Here is a 14835-nt window from a genome sequence, read left to right on the forward strand (position 1 = left end):
GATATACAGCTAAAACAAATTTGCAGGTTGTAAGACTTATTTACTGTAATGTAGATTAGTCACCTATGCAAGGTGACTAATGATAATAAATGTGATGTGACTACAGGCCATTTTTTAAAGTACATGGTAAAATCAAAACAGGAAACTTTCCCAATATATTGTTTTGAAATTAACTCTAATTGTTGATGCTATTACGCTGATTTCTTTCTTCCACTTTGGCATGTCTGCTATTCAGAATGAGAACCTTCTATTAGCACAGAAGACTGTTTTAAGATGACGTTCTCTCTCTCTCTCTCTCTCTCACACTCACACACACACACACACACACACACACACACACACACACACACACACACACACACACACACACACACACACACACACACAGAATCTCTGTTTAGAAATCGTGTTCATTCACAAAATCATATCACAAAAAGTGTGTTCTTATGTATAATACACAATTTATAGAAGAGCATTTGTCATGTAGTAGTTTGTTCATTTAATACTGTAAGTTCATACACAGTAGTCCTTAAGTGAAGCAGACATTCATTCACATATTCTGTCACCTGGTGTGTATATGTGATTCATTGTCAACACAATGTTTGTCTTTTACTGTAAATCGATTGTGAACAGCAACATTTAATAAACATTTCTATTAATTATGTTGTTGGTAAAGGCTAACATATAAATAGCCTTGCAGTTAATTACAAATTCTTGCAAAACCTCCATTAATGTGTTCTTGTATGATTACAATACTGTGCATGTTGCCATTGTTAAAATTCATATGAAGAGCTCCACAAAGACCTTTAAAATTCCCCAAACTAAGTGTTATGGTAGTATGAACATCAGGAGACTATTGATGTGTTAAGTGATTTTCGAAACACGTGTGTACAAGGAAGTTATTGAATATTTTAATAGTATCTGTTTTCAGCATTGCACCATACTGATGGCAACTACTGTACCTCAATGATGAGACCATGACCATTAAATAAAGGCTGTTATACATTTTAATCAACAGAATACAGTATAATATTGAGACTTCTGCAAGTCATATAAGTTTTACATATTAAGAATAATGCAAAGTGCAAAGTTTCATTACTGCAAACATGCAGGGGCATTGAACTCCCGAAGGGTAACACAGTTACATCTGTGTTGGACAGCAGGACACTCTGCGTCTGTGGGCCAGTACTCAATCCAGTTAGAGGCTAAGAGATCATACTCATACCTGCGGAGAACAAAATGAAAAACACAGTGGGTCTTCATGTAACCAGGTATTTGTTCATAGGGAAATAGGATTCATCGAGGTTGCCTACATGCAGTTTATTTATTTATTTTTATGATCTATTCTACAATCTATAGTATGTTGCAAATAATAAAAAAAGATCCGAATTATCATAGCAACTATTGACGTGTCTTCTCCCTCACAAAAAAAAAAAAACGAAATATTCAGAGCTCCTTTCACTACAGTCAGTGCAAGCAGTGGCAGATAATTCACTGTGTTTGTTATTTAGCATGCATTGCACAGAGGTACAAAGAGTGGCACAAAAGAGGTGGGAGTTTCATTCAACTGAGGCAGAGCAAAGTCAGTTTTTAATATTTTTGTAGTAAATGCGTCTTAGACATTGTGCTTAGAATAGATGTTTGAAAACCAGGTCTTTCATTTATGTCACTCTGCAGACATTCGTCAGTTCTCATCTGTCAAACAAGGCAAACCTTATAGGAAGGAAATGTACCTCCATTATGTCACAATGCTAAACTATGTAAATAAATTCAGTGAAACACTCCCCTGCTTGTAGATGCATTTAATTAATTTAAATTAAATTGCAGAAAGGGGGGATAAGGCTGTCTGTGTGTAAGTATATATTGATATAGATGATTCTGATAGAATCAATTATTATCAGCTGCTTTGTACTGTATGAAGTCCTCTATCAGTTAAATACATTTGTGCCGCCATCTGAATGTAGCAGGACAAGCAAGTCTGTGGCCTCCAATTTGAAAAATGCAAGAGTGTATTTACTTAACCAACACATCTACAGATATATTCTATTGCAGTCAGTAACCTGTCACGCTGATGCACGCACATGACCCAAAATTGCATGAGTGCGTAAAGATGTTCCACTTTGTACACGTCATTGCATTTGTGTCATTATTTAATAAATTCCTACATTGACTTACAATGTAGGCATACTCTCTCAGGTACAGTTTATAGTATGCAGTAACAGAAAGCAGGGAAATGATAATGTTTAAATGGTGACAATATTACAAGGGACACACACACACACACACAAATACAGAACAAACTTACATTTGACTTTGGGGATTCCTGCGAATATTTTTGTCTGTGCCCATTAGAAGGTAGGTTTTGCCTACAGTCAGTTCTAAAGACTGCCTGCATTGTGGATGACTGGTGAATTTGCGCAATTCATTAAGAGGATTCACATCAGTATATCCTGCAATTAAAGTATATGGAGAGGAGAGTACAGGAGACCATAATTAACTTTGTCACAGGTTTCATATAGGATTATTGCTGTTGTACTCTCAAACACATTGTCCATCGAGACATGCATACATGGGTAAGAATTCTGCCTGGCTGGAAACAATCTGGGAAGTTGTTATGTCACTTTGAATCATCTTAAAGATCATTATCCTTACTGACTTCCATTAATTACAAAAAAACTATTCTGTGGGGGTGCTTCGGTAGCTCGGAACCTCATAGGCTTGGTCCTAACCGCAGCGGCCCTTTGCTGCATGTCATCCCCTCTCTCTCCCTGGCTTTCCTGTCTATCTCTCACTGTGCTATTGCAATAAAGGCAAAAGTTCTCAAAAAAAAAAAAAGTCTCTGACATACTCTTGGACATTTCATGTATGCATGACTCAGGATCTTCTGGGAAAGGAAAGAAGAGATTAATACCCACCTGACTTAATGACCTTTACTATCTCCATTGTGTAAATGTCAACAGAGGAAACTTGTTCAAACCCCGCCAATCGTACTTTGTACACTGAGAGGAGACAAGTTTAAGATTGTTAGCTCAATAGGTGATCACTCACTCACTCACTCACTCACTCACTCACTCACAAACACACACTCTCACCATAATCTGTTCTGTATGCCGCCGTGGACTCACAAGCCTTTACAGCACGGCTTTCATGTCTGGTCTTGTCCTTTTGCAGCTTACTGCAGTAGCCTGGAAATGTACAATGGGCACAAAAATAATACACAACAGGTGACTCAAATGAATGAGCAATTGTATGTTTATGCCTGTAGCTTATGTTATAATCTAAGTCGTGTGTGTTTCTGTCTTTTACTCATTTTTTTCATAAAGCCTCAGACCAATGAACTGTTCGTGTCCAATCAGCAGCACCTGTCTCCACAAGTATGACGACACCATTCTCAACTCTCACCTAAGATATCTTTAAACTGCCTTTAAATCCTACACTCACCCAAGAAACAATTTTACACATTCATTTTACAAATTTATTTGTAAAATCAGGAGATTTTGTCATCTTGTTTACCTTCACCGCATATGCATTCTTCATTTCTACACAACCTCATTAGCTCTCCACTTCTCTCCGGGTGGTAAAATTTCACACAATGTGTCTCTGCAACAGGGAAGAAAGATATTAGAAAAATATTGTGTTGACTGATCACTGAACACTGATTGTGTTGATATTATTGTATAATATAATATATATAATGTATCTTAAATGTATCCTATTCTACTCTGTCATATACATTCAAAGCTATTTGTAGCGATAAATAAATTGTTAAGCTACAATGAACAGGCATGGTCATTTGTTAATTATACTGTATGTCTCTCTTGAGACTCAGTGTCATATTATTCATAGACAGACAGCAAAGAAAACTAATCGAAGCACGATGAAGCAATATAGAGTGTCTTTGGGACATACGGTCATAATATTCATAGACAGACACAGCAGCTGGATGTAAGACATCCACTTTCAGCGTCCGATGGATCCTAAAAGCGATCTCTTCTGGTTGAGTGTGAGAAACCTGAAGATTGATCCAACAAAGGTACAGTATGTGAGAGAGAGAGAGAGAGAGAGAGAGAGAGAGAGAGAGAGAGAAACACAACTTCATTTCACTTGTTACACAATGGCAGCCCTTGCTGTCGACAGGTTTCATGGTGACTTTTTTCTTTGGTAGAATAGCTCTAATGGAAACTGTTCACAGTGATGTCAGCTTAGAGATAAGTTAGAATACTAAAATAATCTGTATTTCTCAACCTGCAACATACTTGAATCAGAATTTGAGTAAGGGGACCAGAGAGAAAAGGGGATAGAAGGAAGAAAATTCAACCTTGTCCAGGTAGATGATGAGTGAATCTCTCTCTGACAGGACTGAGGTCATTTCATAGTTTGCAATTGTGCGAGTACGATTTCTAGATAACTAAGCACACACAAACACAGAGAGAGAGAGAGAGAGAAGGTTTCAAAGTCAGTGTTACTGGTTAGAACAAACAAGATAAAGAGGATTGCGTGACCCTGTGTTTGTAAATTTGCGTGTAATCTTACTAAATCCAGGTCTCCTTTGTTCACAGTGAAGCCAGTTGGCAAGCCAATATCCAAAACCGACATGGCTGCATCACGCTCCGTGTCATTATACCTGTACACAGAATGGATGGAAAAATTAAGATAATGACATGAAAGAGATGGGTGAGGCGAAAGCAAAGCACTTATCGAATTTAAAATCCAACAACCTTTACAAATCTTTTAAATGTTTCAAATAGGGTGAGGGTGATTTAGAGCTGCTCATAGGAGAGACAGCAGCAAAGACAGCACTCAACCCGAGCTGATTTCCCATGTCAACTGAGGCTGACATGGGAAATTGGGGCACAGGGGTTAGGAAAATTACAACTATGGCAAGAGTGAAAAATAAACCACCGAAATACAGGAACGGGTCAAAAATTGAGGTGGTGGTGGCTGTATGTTGCCATGTAACTGTGACACTTGTCAGTCACACATCATTTTACAGTACACTAATAAGACATAACAAGCAGTACTTTGTATCATTACACAAAACAAGAAATAACATGGTCTTCATTAGATAGTAAACAAACACACTAATTAGACACCATACACCTAAATTATGATGTAAATATTAACCCTGTATATAATTACATATTAGAGTCAAAACAATGGTCAGACACTTTTTACACTAAATTAAAGCCAAATAGGAGACTGTGATACACTATTAGAAATAATATACAATATCCTATCAAATCCAAAATATGCTACAGTTAGACTCTACAAATAATGGTGAAATAGAAAACACATTTAATACGACCAACATGGGCCTATGATAACTTTGTTAGACAACACAGGCTTCAATTAGACAAAATTAAAATGCCATGTTATATCCTGCAAAACCTTTATAATAGTGACACAAAACACTGAGAGCTCAGAGGACAATACATTTGTTTGGCCTTTATTCAAGTTTCACTTTCTTACTGGGTTTTTTGTTGCTCATTAGAAGAATACTGTACCGTAAACTAAAGTCAAACCACATCAGGTCACATCTGGGCGCTCCTTTAAATGACATTTGTAAGCCTGGATGTTGTGCAGAGTCCCTGGAGGTGGTAGGTAGTGATACTTGTTCTATTCATGTATGTCACAAAGGCTATGGAAGCTGCCAGGGCATTGCATCTTCATTTCTTAGTTAGACACCTGTTAGACTCTCTTAAGAGGGTAATTTGCGACACATTATAAACAGAGCTGTACCATAAACTAAAGTGAAATTCATGGCTAATCCTGTCCAATAAGTGTCTTACAGTTGGAAATAAAAGATGGATGTCACTTAAGTTAACGATACAGTTCAGTTGTAATGTGAACAAATTACTCTCTTGATTGTACTTACAAAACCTCTATTCTCAGCTTGTATATCTTCTCATCATCATCCACGTTCTCTGGAGGAGAAAAACATTAGGTTTAGTTTATTCATTTTTCTCAAGAAAGAATACTTTGCAGAAAAAACAAACAAGCAATTGACCACACAAATACAAGCAAGGCAGACAGCTAGAATAAAAACCAACAGCAAAAGACAGAGGGACATAGAGGAAAACAAATTACCTGGGAGGATCTGCACAGACAGGTTAAACTTCTCACAGTCGCTCTTCTTTTCACCAGGCAAATTATAATATGTCGACACCATCTGTCAGACACAAGATTAACTCTGAATCAAATTTGGTGGAAGGTGTTACTTCTCACTTAATATTTTAATTCTCAAAATCATTTATCGTATAATCTAAATGTTTTAAAGTCAAAACTTTTTATTCTGCCACCAGTGGATCCATTATCCAATAGATCCCGCTCAACTAACTATTCAATGGCAATCGTACACCTATTCTAGATTGACTATATATATGTTTGTCTAGCGTCTTTGTCCATTTTGACCCATGTAACATTGTGACATGTTGGTCTTCTCACACTTTACCGTGCTATTTTCCCTTTTTTTCATTCAGAAGTTTACTTCCCTTGTTCTGAGAACCATTTCATTCAGCTGAATTGATTGATTGATTGATTGCAAATGAGCAGGTTATAACAGCAGATTATATCATAAATACCAGACAACAAATCTTAAGAGTTCCCTGATGTAGTCACTCTGTGTTCAGTGCCTGTATAAGACTTCTTATATATGTTCCGGTGGCCCTTGGGGTCCTAAATCGACGACCAGACAGAAGCAGCTCGAACTGATTGTAGTGGATGTAAGGTCTTTGCAACTATGTGTTCAGCCTTCCTGTGCACAGGACAGCAATGTGACCAATTCTGGAGAGCTTGTTTTTGCATTTTGCTCTGTTGTCATGAACAGAAATAAGTGCACCCACTCTTTGCAACTGCTGTTGTCATGTCGTGCGCACTCAAACATGAACCAATGCACACCGCACAGCACACCCACGCCATTCCAACACTAAAAAGCAACAACGGAGCACCTCGGTGGTTCAACTGGTGGAGCGCATGCCATCAAAAATTAACATTAACTGCACGTCATCTGCAAGGCTGAGCAGCAACACAGTATCCAGGACTTATAATTCCTCCTGTGTAGGCTACTGTCTTAAAGCAGTGAGGAGGAACTGGGATTACTGATCACAGTCATCCAGGCCTTGATTTTTGACTGTGCCACTGCCGCGGCAAAAGAAGTGGCAGGACCGCAACTGTCAATGGTGGCTGCTGTCTGAGCACCACACAGGTGGGCCCTGTCGGTGAGGCTAGTCGTGACCTGGTTGTGAGGGGACAGCTACAGGTAGAAGGTACGATATTAAACTGGGTTCCAGTGGTGGGACAACAAGAAAACCATTCTCCATGCCCCGCTGAACCTTTGTATAAGGGTCATAGCAACCTGGTGCCCTGGAAATTCCAGGGTCGGATGCCACCTCAGTCAGGAAAGGATGAAATGCTGGGAACGCAGCCACACAGGGACACGTCTGAGCTCCTGTTGGCCGCATGTTGTTAGCAACTTGTGCTGGTGGCTCTGGTGGCCTGTTGGCCACTCTCTTAATAATGTATGGGAGGTCCCACTGAAGCAGCCTGAAGGCTGGTAGATTGCTGGTAGGCAGAGGCGGTGGAGTGACATCCTGCTGAGACTAGCCTCAGTTCCAGTCTCCATGTGTCCCACTAAGAGGGGAAAACCAGGCGGCGAGCTGAGTCAGAGAACTCCTGCCCTGCTCCGAGCCAGTGAGTGAGTGTTCAACGCCTCCTCAACAGTGAAGCTAGCACGCATCAGCTGTTTGGAGAAAGTAACAACTTCATGGAGAGTCGCAATGGCAGGCAGCCATTCGGAGGAGGCTATCCATATTTTTAGGAGGCTTCTTGGTTTACCAGATCTCATGACTGGTCTTATAATACATATATGGTTACATTGAAACAACTTCTGCACTTCCGCACCCACACTCAGAAATTGTGAGCACACAAAAGTTTCACGTGCGCACCAGAAACTTTCCTTCACCAAGCCTTCAACTGTATTGTTCTTTTGTTTTTTGTTTTTTTCCTTTTTTGCACGCTCACCTTGACCTTGACGAGAGCAAGAAGAGCGTAAGCTGTGGCCTCCATTGTGTAAACATGACTTCCTGGTACAACCCAGTGGGAGAACTCTATAGAAAACACAGACGAAAACATTTTATAACAAAGCAGAACCTGTGTGATACAGGTAGGTACAGGCCAGTGGGACAAGTCTAAGACACACACACACACACACACACACACACACACACACACACACACACACACACACACACACACACAATAAAATAAAATAGTGTCAAAGATCTAAAACAATTTTGATCGTCAAGGTAGTGGCTAGACAGTTAGGGGTTGGTTTCTCTTACCACCACCCTCAGCATCTTCCTGATTCCATCACTGAGCGACGAGTCTTTAACAACTGCTTTGACCTCAATGCGGAATTGTCCTTCCCTCATGGGAATAATGATGAAGGGTACAGATCGGGTGGTTTCAGGCTGAACCACGACCTCATGACGATACCTTGCACGATTTGAAGCTGCACTGCACACATGCTCCTCCTCAAGCAGTTCCACAAGCACCTTGAAAAAGGTAAAGAGGGAGAGGTGGTGAATGAAGACTGAGATAAATTTCTGATGGTGACAAATCAAAGAAAACTGAGTAAATGAAGGGAGAAAAATGATTGAATGCAAATGTTTTCAGGGCATGTGGAGTCATCAAATGGTTCGCGAGTATGAAAATGATGTAAATTAAATGCTCTGGCACTCAGTCTCAACCTAATTTAACACCTGTTGGATATTTTGGCATCACCATCACCACAACACACGGACACAGTTCTAGGATAAGGATCAAAATGATCAGTTTAGGTAGGAGAGCATACCCAGTTTAGGACAGTGACAAGAATAACCATATCTACCATTAAAGCAAGTGCCCAGGTGAGGTCCTGTGTAACACGTTCCCAAAGGAACCTGATGCCACTGTGTGTGTAGCAGGTCTTTTGTTTTTTCAGAGACAGATTGTTGTCTCGACAACAGCAATAAGTGTCTGTGCAGGAACAATGGTATTAAATCTGTCTCTGATGACAAAACTCAAAACTGTGATGCTGCGCACAGCCGCTGCACCTGGCTGTTGTTTGCCAAGAAATAGTTACAACACAGAGCTCCCTCTAAAACTACAAATGGCATACATGCATGAAATTAGATTAAGCAAATAGGTGATGTGTTTTTTTTTTTTTATGTTGAACAGAGCCAGGCTTGCTGTCTCCCACTGCCTCCAGTACTTTTGCTAAGCTAGGCTAAAGAGCCAGCTCACTGATATGATATTAAAAGAATAAGAACATTTTCCAAAATGCTGAACTATTTGTTCAAGGGAAGATCATGAGTATGAAATGTGGTGACAGGCTAACAGAGGATGAGTGTGTATACCACTGAATGTCAGTGAATCATGCATAAATTCAATGAAAGTTGCACTGCACATTTTTGTAGAAAACCTTGCCATCTGTCCTGAAACACGTAAGCGAAATAGCCCAGACTTACGATAGCAGGCTCAGGGAAGTAGTTGTGGAGGACAGCCTTAATTTCCAACTGCTCCCCTTTTACAGCAGAGTACGGCAGTTTGAGATCAATGAAGAATTGCTTCGAAACAACTGCCTCCAATGGATTGGACACACAGATTCCTTAAAGACAAGAGAAAAAAATAAACATTAAATAAAAGAATAGGAAAAGACAGAGGGGGAGAGAATGGCGAGCGCATCAGTGACATGGAGAAACCTTATAATATAAAAATTTGTTTAAAATCTAAATGTGTGACTTAATCCCCAAAGAGCAGAATCCTCCACCAGAGTTATAATTCTACCATATCTTGCTCATGCAACCTACTGAAAGTCTTGACCACTAAGTGTCAGTCTGAGTGAAGCTCGCCTGAACTGTGAAAAACTGCCTATGGACCACACAACCCGTGACTCATTAAACCAATGAGACGAAGGGAGCCATAACCTTATCCTGTACTAGAAGAAATGGTTATTTTTGTCATAATCCAATATCTAACACTTGTATGTGTACATATTTTTAAAAAGTAGAAATGGAGGAATGAAAGATAAATCAAATAAACTAAAAAGAGATTCAAATATATATGTAGCACTGTCGCCTCACAGCAAGAAGGTTTCGGGTTCGAGTCCCGGCTCGGACGCGGGATCTTTCTGTGTGGAGTTTGCATGTTCTCTCCGTGCCTGTGTGGGTTCTCTCCGGGTACTCAGGCTTCCTCCCACAGTCCAAAGACCATGCAAATGGGGACTAGGCTAATGGGATACTCTAAATTGACCATAGGTGTGGCTGTGAGTGTGAATGGTTGTCTGTCTCTATGTGTTTGCCCTGCGATGGACTGGTGACCTGTCCAGGATGTACCCCGCCTCTCCCCCGAAAAGATGCTGGGATAGGCTCCAGCCCCCCCCCCGCGACCCCACTAGAGGATAAGCAGAAGAAAATGGATGGATGGATATATATGTAGCAAGCAAATATGGGAACATTTTAGGCAAGCCATGGCTATGTGCCATTATTTGACAGCTGAGTCAGATGGGAATGTGGTGACAGAGAGGGTGATATCAAACGACTGGGACAGAACCAAACCAGAAATGTTTCTGTAATCTGCCCAAAAAAAGCCTTATAATCACAAACAATGTAAAGAAAAAGAAAGAAAATGTCAAATTCTGCAGAAAGACAAAAGAAGAGTCCTCACCATGAGTTCTTGACAGACTAATACCGATGATCTGCCAGGTTGTGATTGAGTCAGATAAAGGAAATCTTTTCATAAATGATGTGGACACACTGAAACAAAACAAAAATGTGTTGTCAGATTCAGTTGAGCAAATATCATCCAGGAAACATTAGTAGTGGTATGGCTTTATTGTGCGTCTATTTCTGTTTCCTCACCAGTTGGGTTCTTGTCCAGGGCAAGCAGGCAGTTTGATGGTTGACCACAGCCAACTTTCAGGGAATATGGTGCGAGAAACAATTTCATTGCTTCTGTCTTCCAAATCTTCTTCTTCTAAAGTGTCATTAAAATGGTTACTATTTTTCAATGTAACCACTCCAGCTTTTGCCCAGTTAGAGGTTTTCCTCCTTCCTACCAGCTCGCTGGCTTTCCATCTTCTTTCAACAGATCAGGAAGCCATTGCTACAGGCTGAACCACCAAAATTTTTTGAGTGACAGCAGGGAAATTTAACTGTTTTTGTATTATAGTACTCATGATCATGTTTTGGGCTGAATTATTAATATAACTTACCATTTAGACGAATAATACATAGAGGTGAAATTACTGTATAAAATTAAAATCACTCACTGCCACATAGCATTAGAGAGACACACATTTTGAAAGTCAGATATCCTAAAAAGCCTGAACTGTCATGCAGCAGTTCAGTAGTTGTTGGGTCTTACCCAAGTCTGTTGTGACTTCCAGTGTCCTGCTGGCTCGTTTCCTCCTTGTGGGGGATGGACACTTCAAATCTGGAAAGGCAAAAAAAAAAACTAGCTTTAAAAAAGAACCCAGCAAATATAAACCCACTCTGAAAGGTATCTTGTGATACTGTTAAAACAAGGGAGAGGTAATTTGACACAGTAGACACAGCAATGTTCATGTTTCTGTTTGCAAATTATAACAGAGGTAGCTTTACTGTTGTGTTGCTTCCAAGTCACTGCTAGTTCATGGTCCAAAGTGTTGTGTATAGAAGTATACAGCACACATATGAAGAGATCTGTAACTCAGTGGACTGACTTAAAACAGCTTGGACAAACATTTTACACCAAATGATCGACGGGAGCACGCTCTAGCAAAACTTTCGTGATTTTATTCCGAGGGAAATTAGTCTGTGACAGTGAAATCGCTTCAAAAGTGGTTTGGTGTATGGCTGGCATAAAGCATCTTCAGTTGTGTGTTTGCCACTAGCTTGCCTTTACAATGCTTAGATCAGTGGTTCCCAACCTTTTCCAACAAACAAACAATGAAAGGAATTTTTTTTTTTAATGCTGTTAAAGATCATTTCGTTTTAAGATATGTAAACACCTTATTTGTATCTTAATATTTTAATCTTAAATTTTTTTCACCAAAGTTGTACTGTTTTGCAAATAATTTGTCGGCCCACTTGAAATACCTTTGCGGCCCTCAGAATTGGGAACCTCTGGTTTAAGGATACTTCAAGATAATAATAAGCAGTGAACGCAAACGTACCTGTATAGAATGAGACTAGTAAGGAGGAAAACAGTCAGACTTCAGAGTAAAGTAGTGTCACCTTGTCTGTAGGGAGTCCCAGAACCAGTGCTCGACTCAAACAACAGCCCGGCATCGAAGAACACACCCATACTGTCTGCACCTCCACCGGGTGTGCAGCCTGTGTCGGACTTCTCTAGAGTGTCCCAGATCTGAGCAGGGTGGAAATCATTTACACACTGACATACAACCAGACAAGGCTTACTTATACAAGATAAAGTCCAAATCAACAGAAGGGAAAGTTATGAATCACATATACTCTTATTAATGTAACAAAGTTGTTTTTCTGTTTGTCTATTTTAAAAATCAGCAATCAAGTATTGAAGAGGTGAGACAACATTCATGCTGCTAATATCACCAACAAATTTTCAAATTCTACGCATTTCCAATATTGATACTCGCTTGTCATTGAAAGGGTGTAGGGGGCTGGAGCCTTTACCACACAGATAAAGGGAGAACATACAAACCCCACACAACAGAGCCCCTCTCCAGCCAGCAGGCTCAAACCACCGTGTCACCTCAGTCGACACACTGTGGTCTTAAATTAACTTAAAAAAATGTTAGGGGAAATAAAGGATGAGGACATTGCATTTTCTGGGTGAGGCGGTGCTTGTTATTCAGGAAGTAGGTGACTTTGTCAACTGCCACCAGTCCCACTGTGGCCCCTGGATCTCCAGTGACTCTCAGACCAAATTCCCAGCGAGGCTCATAGGACACGGCAGGTCTCGATGATTCCAACGTCAGCTAAATGTGAAGGGAAAGGCAATGAATGAGAATGCTGTTTTGTACTTGTTAAAGCAATTACTTGAACTATGTTAAATACAGAAAACAATCATTTTTACTTTTTGTGTCTGTTGTTTGTTCACTTAATTAGTTTAATGTTGTTAAACCAAGTGTTGTGTGTCTCACCGAGCCCATGCAGGAGTCCTTGACATCCACCCAAACAGAGTCTGATACCACTTCATTGTCATTTGTATGGTAGTAGGCTATGATGCGGAACGATGGCAGCATTTCTTTGGTGATGCGAAATACCAGGGAAATCAGTACTTGGCCTCTATTCCTGTAATGGCCATGTTTCACCAGCTGACCTCTGCTCAGGATCTACGGACACAGATCTACACATCAGCACTTACCCACTAAGTCGGTCATAACATGCAACAAAAATAGCTGTGTATATGTCCACATGTTCAAAATATCTCTCACCAGGTATGTGACATCAGTGTCTTGATTATTTAACTCCCTGCTAAAGATGAAGTTGATTTTCAGATTGTCTCCTAGCTCTCCAGCTCTGCTGTATCCACACCTGCAAAAATGACATTTTGTAGTGAGTCTTCAACAGTGAAAAGATCTTGTACACGGTGCATACTTTGCTGTCACCACCTTGTTTTTTCATCTGATGTTATTTCAAGACTTTCTTTACCTATGTGGATGTAGTTGTTGCTCTTAGTTTTATATGGGAGAGCTGTCATGGTGGCTGATGCTTGTCTTTCACGTGAAATACCAGGATCATTGGTCCTTGCCTGCAATTAGAGACACATACAGGTAAGCATACACACACAGTTTTATAAGGAAATATAAGATAAGTCCTACAGTGGGGAAATTCGCAGTATTACAGCAGCAAATTGGACAGTAAGAAAGAAAAACTGCAAAATGTCAATGTCAAATACTTAAAAAAAAAGATATAACAAAAGAAAAGAAATATTTAGATATAACAAAAATAGCAGCAGATAAGGGATATCGTATAGATGGTTTATGGATAATTATTGCACATGGTGAATTGTCAGTCTTTGGTGTGTATGATCGACCATGTGCAGTGTTTGTTAAACACTCTGACAGCAGCAGGGAGGAAAGACCTGCGGTATCTCTCCTTCACACACCACAGCTTCAGTAGCCTGTCACTGAAGGAGCTGCTCAGTGCTGTCAGAGTGTCCTGCATGGAGGGGAGGGGGGCGCTCCAACTGGGATGAAAGTGTAGCCAGTCATCTTCCTGTCGCCCACTACCTCCACTGGGTTGAGGGGGCATCCCAGAACAGAGCTGGCCTTCTTTATCAGTCTGTTCAGTCTTTTCCTGCCAGCAGTGGAGATGCTGCCGCCCTAGCCGACCACACCGTAGAAGGTGGCTGATGCCACCACAGAGTCATAGAAGGTCCTCAGGAGTGGCCCCTGCACTCCAAAAGACCTGAGTCTCCTGAGCAGATAGAGTCTGCTCTGTCCTTTTTTGTGAAGTGCATTAGTGTTGTCAGTGCAGTCTAGTTTATTGTTCTGGTGTCCACGATCTCAATATCCACTTCCTGAATGTTCACCGTTGTGAGAGGAGACCGTTTGATGAAGCTAAAAACTGGCACAGAGCTGTGAAGTGGATTTTAACGCTGCTTGATTTCACTGTTGCAAGTGAATATCAAAGAAGTGGATTAATATAGGTTTAAACTTCCATTTGCAAACAGGCTGTAATGTAGAAAAGGGTTTTTTTTGGAGACTTACAGTGATTGTCAGACTTGAGCTTTGTGGCATTGTATTGAGGTCAACCCTTGCCATGCCGTTGGCATCAGTGAGGGCAAGCACAGCACCTGGATCCACCACCACCTCAACACCTTTGGCCGGAG

General features: G+C 40.5%; 1 protein-coding gene across 1 annotated transcript in view; it reads right to left on the minus strand.

Moving 5' to 3' along the window:
• Positions 1 to 989: 989 nt before the first annotated feature.
• LOC111665564 (complement C3-like) overlaps positions 990 to 14835 on the minus strand; it is a 20595-nt gene continuing 6749 nt past the window's right edge. The window contains 22 exon segments of the mRNA XM_087177771.1: positions 990 to 1225; positions 2306 to 2450; positions 2916 to 2999; positions 3093 to 3185; positions 3514 to 3600; positions 3910 to 4012; positions 4319 to 4408; positions 4534 to 4624; positions 5876 to 5924; positions 6088 to 6169; positions 8343 to 8552; positions 9507 to 9646; positions 10705 to 10793; positions 10899 to 11013; positions 11404 to 11472; positions 12255 to 12386; positions 12823 to 12976; positions 13142 to 13333; positions 13436 to 13513; positions 13516 to 13535; positions 13653 to 13752; positions 14714 to 14835. The exon segment at positions 14714 to 14835 is cut by the window's right edge and continues 123 nt beyond it. Coding sequence (XP_087033897.1) covers positions 1096 to 1225; positions 2306 to 2450; positions 2916 to 2999; positions 3093 to 3185; positions 3514 to 3600; positions 3910 to 4012; positions 4319 to 4408; positions 4534 to 4624; positions 5876 to 5924; positions 6088 to 6169; positions 8343 to 8552; positions 9507 to 9646; positions 10705 to 10793; positions 10899 to 11013; positions 11404 to 11472; positions 12255 to 12386; positions 12823 to 12976; positions 13142 to 13333; positions 13436 to 13513; positions 13516 to 13535; positions 13653 to 13752; positions 14714 to 14835 — 2375 coding nt within the window. The 3' untranslated portion in view covers positions 990 to 1095.

This window comes from Seriola lalandi, unplaced genomic scaffold (genome assembly GCF_002814215.2).
Source record: "Seriola lalandi dorsalis isolate HSWRI2012SDOR001 ecotype SW California unplaced genomic scaffold, Sedor1 jcf7180002054654, whole genome shotgun sequence".
Taxonomy (NCBI): Eukaryota; Metazoa; Chordata; class Actinopteri; order Carangiformes; family Carangidae; genus Seriola; species Seriola lalandi.